Source organism: Lissotriton vulgaris, chromosome 9, assembly GCF_964263255.1.
Source record: "Lissotriton vulgaris chromosome 9, aLisVul1.2, whole genome shotgun sequence".
NCBI lineage: Eukaryota > Metazoa > Chordata > Amphibia > Caudata > Salamandridae > Lissotriton > Lissotriton vulgaris.
In genome coordinates, this window is record NC_141697.1 from 874,691,081 (window position 1) to 874,708,207 (window position 17,127).

The following is a 17,127-nucleotide window of genomic DNA, read 5'->3' on the forward strand; positions in this document are numbered from 1 at the left end:
TTTACCTCGTCGAGTGTAACTGACAGATCCACAGACTCAGTTGGCTAGACGACAGAGGGTTCATGGGATTGCGGTTTAAAGAAAAACTTTGAGATTGACATGGGTGCTACTTTGATTCTTAAATAAGGAACGTTAGTCTTGATGACGGAGATAGAGCCTTCCATACCAAGTTAGTTGTTTTCAACGTTCCTATCACAGTAGATTGGTCTCACGTTTATGTAATGTGTTTTCCCTGTCTGCAATATCTTTGTATTCTAGAGGTTGTAAAATGACAGGTCCTTATTCTAAATGGTCATGGGAGGCCTTTGGGTTTCTAGCTTTTAGTTAGACAGCCACATACATGTTCAGTGGGAGAAAAATACTTATGTCTGCCTATAGTTTAATCATGAAAAGATAAAGTGTGTTATTTTCTTTTTCCCCAGGTGTGTTTGTAAAGTTGCAATATGTTAAAGAGTGCTTTCATTTTCAATGAAAAACTTGTATTATTGCTTGGTGTTAGAAACGTATGTCTTCTCACCAGAACCAAACACTTGCCTCTAGATTGGTCATTCTAGCCCCTCTGCCTCCTAACTTGGATCCTTGGAGGGAGAAGATGCTGCCCTTGATATTTCCCCCAAAAAGTCTACAAAATGCAGCTTTTAACTGGCCTTTCCTCGCGGGCTCTGGCAGATTAGAGCACAGATGGGACACAGAGACGGAACTAGAGAGATGTGTACATAGGCTGTGTAAGTGGCAGAAAAAGGGAGATGCGTTAGTGGCACAAACATAGGGAGAAAAAGACACCTTGAGATACCGATATGTAAAAATAGATGTTAGACACCGAGGACACATGGATATTGAGGTGTGGGAAAGTGCCTCCTTTTTGCATGGTTAGACCCCACTTTTTGCCTGATTTTGATGTGGTTTCAATTGTAGTACACAGGGTCCCTGTCATCCAGGTCCCCTGTGCCAGTGCTTCTTCCCTAAAACATATCCCCAATTGGTATTTCTACCCCTTGTAAGTCCATAGTATGTGGAACCCTCAGTACATAGGGCTTGGGAGCTGAAAAGGGTCCCCTGGGGCCCCCCTCTCTGGGACCATGCCACTGCCCTTGCAGCTTGGATGCCACTGTGATGGAGAAAACGACAGTGGTGACATGGCATACTGCCTGGGTGCCATGCCAGCCAGCCATGCCTGGAGGTATTGGTAAGTCACCCCCTCTAGCAGGTCTCACAGCCCTAAGGCAGGGTGCACTGTACTACAGGTGAGGGCATATCTACCTAAGAAGCAAGAATACAAGCCTGCACAGAAGACTGAAGATAACTGCCCGGGCCCCAGCCCTACCGGCCTGTCTCCAGCTTCTGCGATCCTGCTACTGGTCTTGCAGCCAGCAACCGCTGAAAACCCTTGGAGGACTTCTGCCTTTCAAAAATACTCCAATCTCGTGTGGACAGCCGACCTGTCCAGAAGAAACCGACTCCAACAGCTTCAGATCGAGCTGGAACTGTGATCCCTGCCCACTATGCACCCGACGCCCACAGTCCGAGTCTGAGTGGCTCCGTGGTGCAGTGAAGTCTCCCCAGCGATCCTGACCTTGTATCCATCCTACATTGGCTGACCTTTCCTGATTCCCCGGCAGCGCCTGCAGTGTGAATCCAGAGGTTCCCTCCTGACCGTGACCGACCCGGTGAGAAGACTGGGTCGTTGAAAAGCACCTCTGCCCCGTAAGCCTCAGAGCCTTGGTGAGCTGAACCAACGGTGCCCCTATGAGCCCCCACATCTCTACTTATCTTCACTGTCGTTGGCCTACCGTCTGCAATCTCCGGTGCTCCGCTGCAGCCTGTTTGCCAAAAGAAGAATCCCTATTGAGAAGCACTGGGCGCCCAATGACGAAATTTTACCCGGCTACCCCTGTGCTCTTGGTGGTATATGTTGGGTGCTGCTATATGCCCCCCACGTGCTCAACCTAATCCCCAAAGCTTGGCCCTTGCAACCGATCTACTTCCCTGCAAGCAATGCAGTTCTAGGCACCCCAGTCCTCATTTTTGGAAAGCATTGGGCCAAACTCTGATTTTGACCTCGACTGCCCCTGTGCTGCTGCTGGTGTAGTTTTGGTACTCACCTGACTCTTGCCCCTTGTTGACTTTTGGCTGCGAAGACTGGAATTGGTACTGCATGACTTACCTGTTTAACCGCTGTATTGTTTTCCCCATAGGATAACATTAACCTGTTCTGAAAAGTTTACATTAAGCTGCTCTTAAAAGTTTCGAAGTGTGAATTTATCAAAGTGAAAAGTATTTTTATTAAAAAATGGACTTACCTTATTGCGAAGATTTTGGTCTTAAAATAAAAGACTACGTATAATGTTCTAAAACCAGTCTGGATCTCCTTCTTGAGTCGTGTGCCCCTTATTATTGTTGTGCAATACGTGTCTTACACTCCTCTGTTAGGCCTAAGGCTTCTCTCCCACACTACCACTAATAGAGAACTTTGGGTTGTACATTGAGCCCTGTACACTTTTGGGGAACCCCTGGACTCTGTGCATGGTATAACGACCTAGTGGAAATACCATATACAGAGCCAGCTTCCTACATCAGAAGACCATAATTGCATAATATTAGGAAAAAGACAGTCCCATGGAAAAACGGGAATACAAAAAAGGTAAAGAATGATACTAGGAACACAATATGACATATCTCACTGGGTTTCAGACAAGGGAAAAGACATGCCTAGTAAGGCATGGGGAGTCCTCGTTGGGGGGGACACGGACATCCAGAGACTTGCACTGTTGTGGCCTATACAGATTGTAGACCAGGGAGGTACAAAAAGGCATGAGGGTCCGTTCAAACTGGCTACAATCCTGAGAACACTGCAGAAACACTGCAGTGCCACAAAGCCATTGGAAATGGAGAATTATTCTTTACAACGTGGCATATATAGGTGAAATACTACTTACTTAACCTAGCACCAACATACTCTTTATTAGGTTAGTACCTTCGTAAATTATATCATTTTTGGCACAGTGCTGCTTGTTCCTTCTTTGTAACTGCTTTTTTAGCACACAGCAGTGCAGACATTTTCTTTCTTTCCATTTTAGGCGGAGACTACTTCAGTGATGAGCAGATGCGACTACGGGACCCCCTCATGTATGAACACTATGTTGGGCAGTACCTGACCGAGGAAGAGATCATGTTCATGAACAGCAAAGAGCTGGCTGATGCCAATAGTCTCTCCAAAGTTATGATGAGCTCTTACGATGAGCAGATCCTTCAACGCAGACTGCACAGGCAGCAGGAGCAAGAGGATGCATGTATGGAAGAGGAGGAGGAAGACTCTGAAGGTAGAAGGCCACTCAAGAGACTTAATGCACTAGATTATCGTTTCAGTGAGCTAATAATTAAAAGGGGACTTCACCTCCATTTTAAGTGTTCTTTAACCTTTTTATGTCTGATAGTTGGGTAAAAATGTCGATAAAGACTCCCATGATCATGTGTCGTGAGAAACTTGAGGGTAAACCAGATAATGTCAAGAACTCCAGCTCTATTAGGACTTCACTTCTAGGCTTGAGAAATTCAGACTCCTCTCACAAAATTTGTCTTCTCAGCCAACATTAAAAGTAGTGGGGCTCAATATTGTGCTAGTATAGTAAGGCATACTCCTCACTATCAACTGACTTAAGTAACATTTTGTGTAGCCTTCCATGATTCTCTCTGGTTCTGTGCCTAATCATTCACTAGATGCATTGGTGAACGTCCACATCATCATGGCTCCTAAATTTTGTTGAATTGGCAGTATTGATTTTGGTGGTGATATGCAACACTGATGTGGGCTGGGTGTATTTCTTTCAGAAGAGTCAACCCACCCAGAAGAAGAAGATTGTGTCCCAGATGGGGATGAGAAGGCTATGATGAGAGAAGAGTTTGTGAGCCGAATGCATCAGTGTTTCTTGGATGGAAAGGACAGGGATTTTGATTACAGGTGAGTTATTGCTTTCCTGTCTCCACAATGTAGATAAATCTGCAGTGACTCTTTAAAGAAAGGCCTGTGAATGTATTCATGTTGCAGTATGCCCCTACTTGACAGCCTTGAAACCTGAGCTCTGTGATATCACCACTCTGGTTCAAATTCTCAAAGTGCCCATGACCACATCGGACTCGTCTGACCTAGGACTATCTTCCTGGAACTGACAAACTTTGATACAAGTTTAACGTTAACCTAGGCTCACGACAGCTGTGCTTCAAAGTGAAATAAGTACAGCCCCCTTGAGCAAGTAATTAATTTGGACTTTGAGGAGATCCTGCACACCAGTTTTGGGAAAGAAGTTTGCCAGGTGCCGAACCCTTGTGGATCACCTCAATTGCGGTGGGTGGGACCTGAAGTTAAAAAGAATCCTTGCTTTTATGATTGACTGGAAAAGAAGCCAACTCGTTGCCTGCTAAAATGACCTGCACAAGGCCCAGGTGATTGACTTTAGCCATGAGATCCTTGCAATCCAGCTGTCGAGAGCCACTTAATCAATATAATCCTCTACTTGGGTTGCGGAGCTGTGTACACTTTCCTGCAAACATCTGTGGCTAGACAGCATACTCATAGTCTGCTGGTTAACTCCAGAGTCTGTATCTCCCCTGTCTAGCTCCAGTAGCACACAAACATTTTTCCTCTCCACATCTGCCATTGGGGTGGTGTCCCCTTCACCCAGATTCCGAAACTTGACGGCAGACCTCCTTCCTAAATCACTGTTGGTACTCCCTGAATGGAACAGTCGTCACAGTTCCTTTAATTTACCCCGAACTCTGGAGGATGCCTATGGGATGAAGAGACTTTTCAGCTTTTGTTTCCCATTCAAATGGCAAAGAGTGTGATATCAGTTCGGCCCCTATTAGGTCTCACTGTGAAGAGTAAATAGAAACCTACATAAGAGGGTCCCTGAAAGTACACAATTTAAGGGGGAAGCAACCAGGGAACAAATAGTAATAAGAAACACAAACACTCCCCCACTCAATGTTCTTCGTAATTGGTAATGTATCCAGAATAATATGTCACACAAAACATGTGATTTAGGTCCTTTTATTATCAAAAAATATATATCATTATTTTTGTTAAGGTATTTTTTTATCTTAATAAAATTACATGTTCAAACATGCTGCATATACTAAACAATTCACAGCATTGTGCATAGATCAAAGCAAAGCCCCAAAAAACACATAATAAAAAAACATGCAGTGACTGTACATGTCTCCAAAATAACAAACACCAACAGGAACATTTAGTGGCAAAACAATACAGTGATGCAATGGGCTACAATGAACATACAAATAAAAATACATACAATGTTTAGAAGATACAGAAAAACTGCGCCGATGCTCGTTTCGGAGGTACCATGTACTAAAACACTCCATCAGGGCGCTGAATTCATAATTTATGCAGTGGTCAATTTATGTGTTTTTTGGGGCTACGCTTTGATCTATGTACAATAATATGAATTGTTTAGTATATGCAGTATGTTTGAACAAGTAATTTTATAAAGATACCTTAACAAAAATAATGATATATATTTTTTGATATTATAAGGACCTACATCACATGTTTTGTGGGAAATATTATTCTGGATACATTACCAATTACGAAGAGCATTGAGTGGGGGTAGATGTAGTGAATGTCCAATGCCAATCTGCTACTTCGTTCTGCCGGCCCGGCAGGTACTCCGCCGTGAACGACACCTGATGGTCCAGGCAGAAGTGCCAAAAGTCTTGTGCAAGGTCCGCTAGCATCTTGGATCTGGTCCCTCCAAGATAATTGATATATCGGACCTCCGACACGTCGTCCATCCGTAGCAGGACACATGATTGCACTCTGTCCTTCGTCCAACACTGGACTGCAAAGGACCCCGCAAGCAACACCAAACAGTTGATATGTAAAGACTGCTCATGGGCAGACCAGGTGCCACCCGTGGAAAAATCTCTGCACCTGGCCCCCCAACCAGACCGACTGTCGTCGGACTCGATAACTATATCTGGGACTGATCCGAAAATCGCACGGTCTTTCCAGGCCTCCATGTGTGACAGCCACCACTGCATCTCGCCTCTCACGTCCTCCGACAGAGGGATAAGCTGAGAGTACGTCAGTCCTTTCCAAAGGTGAAACGTCTTCAGACGCTGCATCGCTCGATAATGGAGAGGGCCCGGGAATATGGCCTGAATCGAGGATGACCGGAAACCCACCAAACGCGGCAAATGGCGCAGAGATATGAGTGGCCTCGCCAGGGACTTTCGCAACCCATGCCTGATCTTTGCCATTTTTCTGGCGGGAAGACTCAGAGTGGAAGACACCGAGTCTATGTTGAACCCCAAAAAGGTGGCACACTGGACGGGAACCAGAAGGGACTTATTCTCGTTGATAACGAAGCCCAGACCTTGAAGGAGGTCGACCGCGACCTGCAGCTGGGACACCAACCAGCATGACATCCAGGTACACGATCATCCTGATACCCCGTGCCCGCAAGGCCTCTACCGCCGGGCGCAGCACCTTTTGTGAAGCACCACGGCGCTGAGGAGAACCCTAAGGGCAGCGTGGTGTACTCGTACACCTGGCCGTCCCACTTGAACTTGAAGAAACGACAGTGAGGAGGAAAAATTGGCACCGCCAAATAGGCGTCTTTTAAGTCGAGCCTGACCATCCAATCGGACGGATGTAAAACATCCCTCAAGAGGTGAATTCACTCCATTTTGAATTGGCAGTACACCAGCCACTCGTTGAAGTCCCTCAAATTTTTGACCGGGCGTCGGCCCCCGTCGACCTTGTCGACCAAAAAGAGGTTGCTGAGGAAACCCCCGGGATGTTCTTGTGCGCAACAGATCGCCCCTTTGAGGAGGAGGGCGGAAACCTCTTCGCGCACTAAATCTGCATCTCGCCGAGAGAAAGTAATGGGGCGGGGAGGCTGAAGCTGACCGAGACGACCATGGAACTCCATCTGGAAGCCCTGGACTGTCTGCAGCACCCAAGCTTTGCTTGTAAGGGCAACCCAAGCCGGGAAAAACTGCGCCAAGCACCCCCTACCCGCAAACTCGCTGAGGGCAGCACATTCACCTCTTCCAGTACCCTGCTGCTGGCCTCTTTGGCCTCCTCGGCCACGGAATCTCTGTCCTGTCGTCGGGTAGAAATTATTGAATCGGTCGTTGGATTGAAACTGACGGCGGCCGGAGCCTTGCCCCCGATCGGAGCTGTTGCCGCGACCGAACGAGCGGCCCCTGCCACATCCGGCCCTCTCAAAAACCCGAGGGGCAAAAACTTTCTTTATATTGGACTGTGCTCTGTCCAGGGAAGTAAAGTGGCTACAAATTTGCCAAGCTCCTTAATGAATGGGTCCCAGAGTAGACCTCCTTGCGCCACAGCGCCAGCCTCAGAAGAGGCAAGGTCACCCAGCTTACGGTCAATTTTAATCAAGTGACCTCTGTCTCTCAGTAGAGAGTGCGCAATTGGCATTGCCCAGAAAAACAATGGCCCGCTGCGCCCAATTTGAAAGGACCTCCGGGGATATAAGATCCCCTGAGACCTTGGCCTCTTCGGCCATGTCCAAAATCTTGGTCATGGGAACTACCGCATCTAGTAGCTTGTCCTGGCAGGTACGCCAGGACCTCTCTATACCTTTCCTAGGGTCCTTGACAAATTTAGCTAAAAATGTCGCCATCTTCGGGTCTATATCTGGGGTCATCGCCACCTTACCCTCTAAGGTGGGTCGAGGACACTCCGCTCTAAGGCGACTGCGGGCGTCCTTATCCACTGGCTTACGCAAACGGTTTGCCACATATAGAGCCACCTTCTCCCCGGGAACTCAGTCCGAAAACTGGGGGTGGACAATATCGTCCGGATCCAACATGTCTCAAGGACCTGCAGAAGAACTCGCTTGGGACGGAAGCCACGACCTAAAGGAACATGCCTCTTCGTCTGTGTCCGGAGAATCCCCATCCCTCTGTGGCTCCGGGGACATAGTGCGCGGGGTAGGAGGAGGCTATTCAACTGGGGGCATAGGGATGGACTAGGACCCCTCGAGCGCCATAAAGGCGCTTATAACCCTAGCAAAATCCTCAGGGTCAACCCCTTCAGTACACGGTTTCTTATTAGGAGGGGGGGAGGGCGACGGCGCCGGCGCGGGAATAAGGGCCGCATGTTTTGCGTACGCCTCATCCATCCGCGCTGTGATTCGCTGCTCTAAGGGAATTATTGCTTGATTATCTGCCCTGTAAATGGAATCCTCTACCGCCTGGTAAAAATCATCATCCCAGGAGGCGTAGTTCAGAACGTCCTCCTCTGGGTACTGGCCTTGGTCTCCCTGCATGATGAGGTAAGTTAGGCTCTGCAGGGTACCATGGGTATGGCACAGCAATTAATCAAGGCCTTCACGGGCTCCAAATTTCAACCTGGTCGGGAGCCCAGAAAATTGTAGGGGCACAAAGGCACACAATTTAAGGGGGGGGGGGGGGGGGGGTCAGCCCCAGGGGACGCTGCAACCCTTTTACTTATAGGGCACCACCCGGAAAAAAGTCTCACTCCACCTTCTTTCACAGGCTGGTACTAATTTCGACCCCAGAGGGTGTCGGTGATCTCAATACAACCCACACAGGGCGTGAAACAATATGAACAGTCTAATTGCGACCCCAAAGGGGTGTTAGTCCGGGTGGTAGGGAGCAAAAACCAGGCACCTGAGGCAAAACGCGTGAAAAACGCTTTGAAAAGCGTCCTTCCCTTGCGCTGGCCACAGTGAAAAGCTCGCCCCCTAGCGGTGGGAGGTTCCCACTGCGCTACTACTGGGAACCAAATCACGTGAGGAGCGCTAAAAGCGTCCCGCGATTGACCGGGGACTCTGAAATTAAGAAACAGGTTAGCGCTAGCCTAGAAACATTAACGCTAACCCACACAGCCCCCAAAACCCAGGAGAGAGAGAAAAAATCCACTTAACTTGCTGCTGAGCAGCGAAGGAAGAGGAAGCAGCAGAGGAGCATGATGGGAGCTGCTGGAGTGCAAAGACTGACAAAGGACTTATGTTTAAGTTTCCTGTTTCCCAAGGGTTCATGGGAAAAGTAGTTTTTACTGTTTTCTTGCTGCTGTGGAAAATAAAGTGAAGGAAGAAGGCATAATCTGAAGCCTCCGGTCCTGCCATACAATTGGGAAGTGTGGTAGATAAAATGCATGCACTCCAATATTAATAGTAACGGTTGTTTATGTTCGAGGCATGTGGGCTGCTGAATTCATATCTGTGCATAGTCCGCCACCTAGTGTTGGGTCCGGATGATTGCACATTGTTGTCCTGGAAGAGTCTTCGAAGTATCACGAGATAGGTGGCTCCTCCCCTGGACTACAGTGCGCATGGGCATCGCCTCCATCCCCAGATTGTTTTTTTCCGCCATAGGGTTCGGATGTGTTTTCGGTTCCCTCCTTCGGAACCGATAGTTGTTCGATTATACTTGAGACCAAAAGGTCTTTAGGCTGGGCGTCGGTATAGTTGCGTTCGGGTTCTCTTACTGACTCTCAGCTCCAATCTCCTACTGCCCTTCCACGTGCTTCGACGCGGACGGGCCTACACTACCGCATTTGCTATGGAGCGGACTCCATTCAAGAAGTGTCCGCTATGTCACTCGAAATATTCGCACCTCGACGTGCACCCCGTGTGCAACACATGCTTGTCACCGGATCACCGTGAAGACACCTGCATGGCGTGTTTAAAGTTTAGGAGTAAGAAAACTTTGAAGATTCGCCGTGCTAATCGACTCCAGGCACAGTTGTCGGCTTCGGCACCCCCACCTGATGACATCTTTCAGGAATCGATCGAGGAGGAGGACGACGTGCAAGAGTCGGACTCTGGCCCCGCGTCCGAGGAAGAGACCTACGACGCGGACGAGGAGGCCTGCGACGAAGTCTCCGGTGAGGTAGGGGACGACGAACTGATTTGTGCCACGATGGGAGATAGCTCAGAGGAAGAGCATCCCCAACCGGACTCCGGGGTTTCCCCCCGTCATACGGCCCAGGTCGAGGGATCGCCTTCGGGCCTTACCCGAGATCTTACTTTAAGTCCTACGTCCCCGCCTCCGGGCCCGGTCACGGACATTTCTGGCAAGAAAACGAAAGTGAAGCCAACCGGTCCCGCACCCTCGGATGCGAAACCGAAACCGAAACTGGCGTTGGTAAAGAAGGTTCTGGAGGCGTCAACTTCCACGAAACCCAAAATGGCCGACTCGAAGAGCCACGCCAAGATGGCCGACCACAAGAGCCGCGCCAAAATGGCCGACCCGAAGTCCTCTGGGTCGGCACCGAAGGTGAAGACTTCCGACGCGGCCGCGTCGGCACCGAAAGGGGTCGCGGACCCGAAAACGGCTTCGAAGAAGCGTCACGCCGATGGGGCGACAGGCCAGGGGGCGTCGGCACCGAAGAAGAGGTCTGCCGGCGACCGGGCTCTCGGAGACGAAGAGTCGCTCGAGATGGTTCAGCCCTCGGCATCCCTTACAAAGAAGGTGGGAGAATCCTTGAAGCGGATCCAACAGGCCACTGTGGTTCCCAGCCAGGACACTGTCGTGCCTAGGCCGGCGCCGAAGCCTGCCAGGGAACAAACGCCCATCCGTTTTACCCTTCCTCCCAAGTCGGCGCCGAAGGCCTTCGCGCCTAAGCAGGGCGGACATTCTCAGGAAGTGTTGACGCCGAAAGCTGCCTTGGTGGTGTCGAAGCTTCGGCTCCAGCCGCTCGCGGTGGGGGAACGTCGAGAGGTGACCATCGACGCCAACACCGGAAAATTGTCGCTCCTCAAGCGAAAGATTACGTCGGAGCCGCCTTTGGAACCTTTTAGGATTCCACTTAAGAGCAAAAAGTACTCTGCGGACTCTCCGGCTCTGATGGAACCTCTGTCTCCACAAGCCATGGAACGCTCGCCGGCCCATTCCCCAGTGCCTGATGTGGACGAGGAGTACGACGAGTACAACTATCCGGCGTACTCGGATCCGGAAGAGGAGCAGGTGCCCTGGACGGCAGGAGGCGACACGGATGACCTGCAGTCAGGCCAGGACACTCAACTTTTCGCCGCGAAGACGTCCCCGACGGAGGACTCGGCGGCGTTTAATGCATTAATAGAGAGAGCTGCAGCGAACCATGACGTCGAACTGCACTCAGACCCTGTGGATGCGGACTTCTTAGTCGACACCTTCTCGGTAGCCGAGAAGCAAGTCAAGACGCTACCTATGCTCAAAGGGGTGCTGAAGCATGCACAGGAGGTATTCAAGGAGCCCACCCGGGCGCGGGTGGTCAATCCTCGCATCGACAGGAAGTATAAGGCGGCGCCCACGGATCCCACGTATATTAAGGGACATTTGCCATTGGACTCCCTGGTGGTGTCCAACGCACGAAAGAGGGCGAATTCGCAGTCTACTGGTGATGCTCCTCCCCCAGACAAAGAGTCAAAAATCTTTGAGGCATCAGGCAAACGCATTGCTGCACAGGCAGCAAACATCTGGAGGATCTCTAACACCCAAGCCCTGCTTGCACGTTATGATAGGGCCCATTATGACACTTTAGAGGCCATCCTACAACACTTGCCTGACCACTACTAAGAGGCAGGGGAGATGCTCATTCAGGAGGGTAAACTCATTACTAATGCATCCATCAAATGTGCCCTAGATGTAGCAGACACTGCCTCCAGGGCTATCAATACAAGCGTGTTACTTAGACGCCATGCCTGGCTTCGAATTTCCGGGTTCAAGCCCGATATACAAACCACATTACTGGGTCAACCGGTGAATCCTGACCATCTGTTCGGCCCTGAGGTGGATGCCTCCCTAGAAAAAATGAAGAAAGATACCGAAACTGCCAAGTCTATGGGGGCTTTACAAAGTCAGCAGTTTCGGGGTGGTTCCTTTCGCCGCTCCAATTCAGGAGGCACCTCAAGAGGCCAGGCATCCCAGCCCACGCAATATTACAAGGGTAACACCCAGTCCTCGTATAACAACAACAAGGGCAGGGGTGGCTACAGGGGCAATAATATCAAAGGCAGAGGACGTGGAAACAATGCCTCCAGGTCCACCGCCTCCAACAAGCAGTGACGTCTTGTCACTTCCCCCCGATCACACGACACCTGTCGGGGGGCGACTACAGCAGTTCCTGCCGGCGTGGAGGTCCATCACCACGGACAGGTGGGTGAGGTCCCTTATCCAGTACGGGTACTGTCTAGAACTTACGTCCATTCCACCGGACATACCGCCAAGAGGCCGTGCTATGTCCGAAGAGCACTTGACCTTGTTGCAGCAAGAAGTACTAATCATGCTGCAAAAAGGGGCGATAGAGCTCGTTCCATTGCAAGAACGGGGAACAGGGGTTTACTCCCTGTATTTTCTAATCCCCAAAAAGGACGGATCACTCAGGCCGATCCTGGACCTCAGGCCCCTGAACTGGTACATCAACTCAGAGCACTTCCATATGCTCACATTGCAGCAGGTGCTTCCCCTGCTTCAACGAGGGGACTTCCTAGCAACGCTGGATCTGAAGGATGCCTATTTCCATATTCCCCTGCATCCATCACACAGGAAGTATCTCAGATTCAAGATCTTAGACCAGCATTACCAGTTCAGAGTCCTGCCGTTCGGGGTCACCACGGCACCACGAGTTTTCACCAAATGCCTAGCGACTGTAGCAGCGCATCTCCGTCGCCAGCACGTCCATGTCTTTCCATACCTAGACGACTGGCTTATTCAGGCAAAGACGGAACAGCAGTGCGTAGACCACGTGTCACGCACCATTCACCTCCTGCACGATCTGGGATTCTCTCTGAACTACCAAAAGTCCCATCTCCAGCCCGCCCACGTGCGACAGTATCTGGGCGCGACAATCGACACTCTGGCAGCCACTGCGCAGCCGAGTTCAGTGAGAATCGCCAGTATCCAGGCGCTGATCCAAAGATTCAGACCCCAAACCTCGCTTCCAGCGAAGGTATTCATGCAGCTGATAGGCATGATGGCCTCCTGCATCTCCATTGTCCCGCACGCGAGACTACATATGCGTCCGCTTCAGGAGTGCCTGGCACGTCAGTGGACTCAGGCTCATGGGCAACTGACAGACCTAGTGTTGGTGAGCGGTCGGGCGTACAACTCTCTGCATTGGTGGAATCCACTGAACCTTTGCAAGGGCCGACCATTCCAAGAGCCTGTCCCACAGATCATCCTGACAACGGACGCCTCTCTCCAGGGATGGGGAGCGCATGTACTCCATTACACGGTGCAGGGACTATGGACACTTCAGCAAAGGCAGATGCACATCAATGTGTTGGAATTGATGGCAATCTTCATGGCCTTAAAGGCGTTCAAAGTACATCTGTGCAACAAGGTCGTGTTGATCCGGACGGACAACATGACGGCCATGTACTACATCCAGAAGCAGGGGGGAACACACTCTCCACAGCTGTCTCATCTGGCTCAGAGCATGTGGAAGTGGGCCATTCAGAGGAACATCTTCCTCATGGCAGAACATCTCCCAGGCAAGGACAACCAGATGGCGGATCTGCTCAGCAGACACAGCCATCAGATGCACGAGTGGGAGTTACATCCATCAGTACTCCAACCGTACTTCCAAAGGTGGGGTCATCCAGAGATAGACCTGTTCGCCACAAAGGAGAACGCAAAATGCCAAAGCTTCGCCGCCAGGTTCCCACACCCCCAATCACAGGGCAATGCGATGTGGATGAACTGGTCAGGCAGATTTGCGTACGCTTTTCCCCCAGCACCTCTGATACCGCTGGTGGCACGCAAGCTCAGGCAACACTCGATGACGCTCATCCTGGTTGCTCCAACGTGGGCTCGCCAACCATGGTACACCACGTTTCTGGAACTCTCCGTGGTACCGCATCAAAGGCTTCATCTCACTCCCAGCCTTTTGACGCAGAGCCATGGCGACATTCAGCACCCAGATCCGCAACAGCTCAACCTGGCGATCTGGCTCCTGAAGTCCTAGAGTTTGGCTACCTCAATCTTCCTCCCGATTGCATGGACATCATTCGGGAGGCGAGAAAGCCCACTACTAGAGCTTGTTATGCGGCTAAATGGAAGAGGTTTGTCGTCTACTGTGGGGAGCACAGCATTGACCCGCTAGACGCTTCCATTCAAAACATTATATGTTACCTCTTTCACCTGTATCGGTGTAATCTAGCTTACTCTTCCATCCGCATTCACCTGTCGGCTATGGCAGCATACCTCCAAAATAGGCAACACCTGTCACTCTTTAAGGTCCCTGCTATCAAGGCTTTTCTGGAAGGCCTCAAAAGAGTCATTCCACCAAGGACTCCACCAGCTCCGGAATGGAACCTCAATGTGGTTCTTACAAGGCTGATGGGTCCTCCCTTTGAGCCACTACACTCTTGCGAGCTGCAGTTTCTGACCTGGAAGGTGGCGTTCTTGGTAGCAATCACATCGCTACGGAGGGTTAGCGAACTGCAGGCGCTCACCATCCAAGAACCCTTCTTCCAGGTACATGCCAACAGGGTGGTGCTCCGCACTAACCCTAAGTTCTTACCCAAAGTGGTCTCGCAGTTTCACATAAACCAGACTATTGAATTGCCGGTGTTCTTCCAAAACCCAGAGACGCTGGCGGAGCGGATGCTCCACACCCTTGATGTGAAGAGAGCCTTGATGTATTATGTGGACAGGACAAAAGATTTCCGCAAAACCAAACAACTTTTTGTTGCTTTTGCCACACAACACAAGGGAAATGCAATCTCCAAAGCAGGAATAGCTAGATGGATAGTAAAGTGCATTCAGATCTGCTACGCTAAAGCAAAGCGCACTCACTATACCACCGAGGGCCCACTCCACTAGGAAGTTGGGGGCCTCTATGGCGTTCTTAGGTAACATTCCCTTAGAAGACATCTGTAGAGCAGCCACATGGTCTACCACTCATACTTTCACTAAGCACTACTGTGTAGACGTGCATTCAAAACAACAGGCAGCTGTTGGTCAGGCTGTTCTAAAAACGCTTTTTCAGACTGCTGCAGCTGGCACGGGCGGCCGCCGCTAATGGAGGGACTGCTATGTATTCTATGCACAGATATGAATTCAGCAGCCCACATGCCTCGAACTGCAAATGCTACTTACCAGTATGCATCTGTTCTTGGCATGTAGGGCTGCTGACATTCATATCGCCCACCCTCCTCCCCGGCGCCTGTAGCAGCTGCAGTATGTATTCATATACAAACATATGCTCATAGCATGGTCATCACTCACTTCTTCACTCCATCTCTGCCTATGGCTAAAAACAATCTGGGGATGGAGGCGATGCCCATGCGCACTGTAGTCCAGGGGAGGAGCCACCTATCTCGTGATACTTCGAAGACTCTTCCAGGACAACAATGTGCAATCATCCGGACCCAACACTAGGTGGCGGACTATGCACAGATATGAATGTCAGCAGCCCTACATGCCAAGAACAGATGCATACTGGTAAGTAGCATTTGCATTGCCCATCACAGTCTGAGGATTCCCGCCTATTCCAACCATAATATGTCCCGGCGCGGTAGTCATGAGCTCGCATTGAATGCCACGGTGTGCATTCCATGTGTCCCCTGAAGACGGCGCTCAAGACTGCCACGAGATACGGCATGAAAACTAAGCAAAAGCAAAAATTACAACATGAAGTTGATTGGAGTTTACGGCCAGGAATTTATCTCAAAAACACACATTCTAGATTGAGAAGGTAGTGGGTATAAGCATGGGCATATTTAGCAAGCATTGGTAACATATCAGTATCACCTATTTAGTGAATAAAGAGCTGTTTTCATGAATCATCGTCCGGGAGAAGGAAAGCGCGCCTTGGCATTTAACACGGGCGTGGAGAGGATGTGGCGCAGCAGCCAGAGCTTTTGACTCGGGAGCTGGGGATCCCTGTTCGAGTCTCGGCGGCATCACGCAACATCCTATGATTTTATGCAAATCACGAAATCTCGCAGGTGATTAATTGTTATATAAATATGCGGCAAGAGTAAAAGGCAAACGTTACGAAAATATATTTCCACCAAAGTGGATGTTAACAATATGTCGACGACTGGAAACTGATAAGAGAAGCAGTTAAGGACCGAGCATTGGTAAATGCAGGAAAATATGCTACAGCCAATAGAAATGGAAGAATGGTAAGTGGCACGCACAGGAACCAGTGAGAAGCCCTTTTAAGTTTATAGTAAGAAGCCCTTTTAAGTTTATAGTAAGAAGCCCTTTTAAGTTTACAGCACAAGCGATGTGCAGGCGAAACCTTAAAACTGTACATAGAAACAAAGGAGACTACAGAGAGGAAAGGGAAGCCAGCAGGGAGAAGCTAATAAATAGTTGATTAAATTTATCGAGGGTAGTTTGACTAAAGCTAGATTAAAAGATTTTCAACCTAATTTGAAGGTTGGAAGAGAGTATTGCAGACGTTTGTTTGGGTGATACTGACATTTGTCAAAGGTAGCTCGAATAAACCTAGATAAAACATTTTAAACTTAATTGGAAGGGCGGAAGAGAGTATAGAGGAAGTTTAAGAAAAGAGAGACGAGCATATGCATATGCTCAAAATGGGTGGAGATGTGGTGTTCAAACACATTTTAATCTGTTATGGGGAAACGTTTTCTGACAGCCAGAGACTCAACACTTTCTTAAATTTGTAGCTGTAGCTAAAGCTTAGTCCCATAGTATATATGTTCTAGATTTATTGTGCAAAAGTTCTGGTTTTCTGTGCATATTAACATCTCTTTCTACCTACATGTAAATACAATTTGTTGACTGTTACTTTCTGTGCCCTAATGTATTTGAGTGTTTTGCCCTACCACTTTCTAGAGTAAGCCGTAACTAATTGCATTACTTTCCAGAGAGAATTAAATGTCCAAAGGCAGTAACTTGGTTATGTAACTGGAGAGCAGTAGAATCGGTGGCCTGGGACACCAGTGGTAAAAAAAAAAACAAGCATTGGCATAGCCAATAGGTCTCGCCTTTGGTACCTTATAAGTTTTTAGTTATGCTTGACATTATTGTGTGTGGAAGCTTTAACACATTTATTTGGCATATTGTAGACCTGCATTGAGAAATACTTATTTAAAGTGTTATTGTGTACCACTAAACTGCAGGGTACCTATGAACAATACTAATAATAGGGTT

At 49.3% G+C, this 17,127-nt stretch overlaps 1 protein-coding gene across 1 annotated transcript in view; it reads left to right on the forward strand.

Annotated features, from left to right (window-relative positions):
- CCDC97 (coiled-coil domain containing 97) overlaps nucleotides 1-17,127 on the forward strand; it is a 92,029-nt gene that overhangs the window by 58,442 nt on the left and 16,460 nt on the right. The window contains exons 3-4 of the mRNA XM_086938625.1: nucleotides 3,078-3,320; nucleotides 3,829-3,958. Of these exons, the coding sequence (XP_086794751.1) occupies nucleotides 3,078-3,320; nucleotides 3,829-3,958 (373 nt within the window). The remainder of the gene's footprint in view (nucleotides 1-3,077; nucleotides 3,321-3,828; nucleotides 3,959-17,127) is intronic.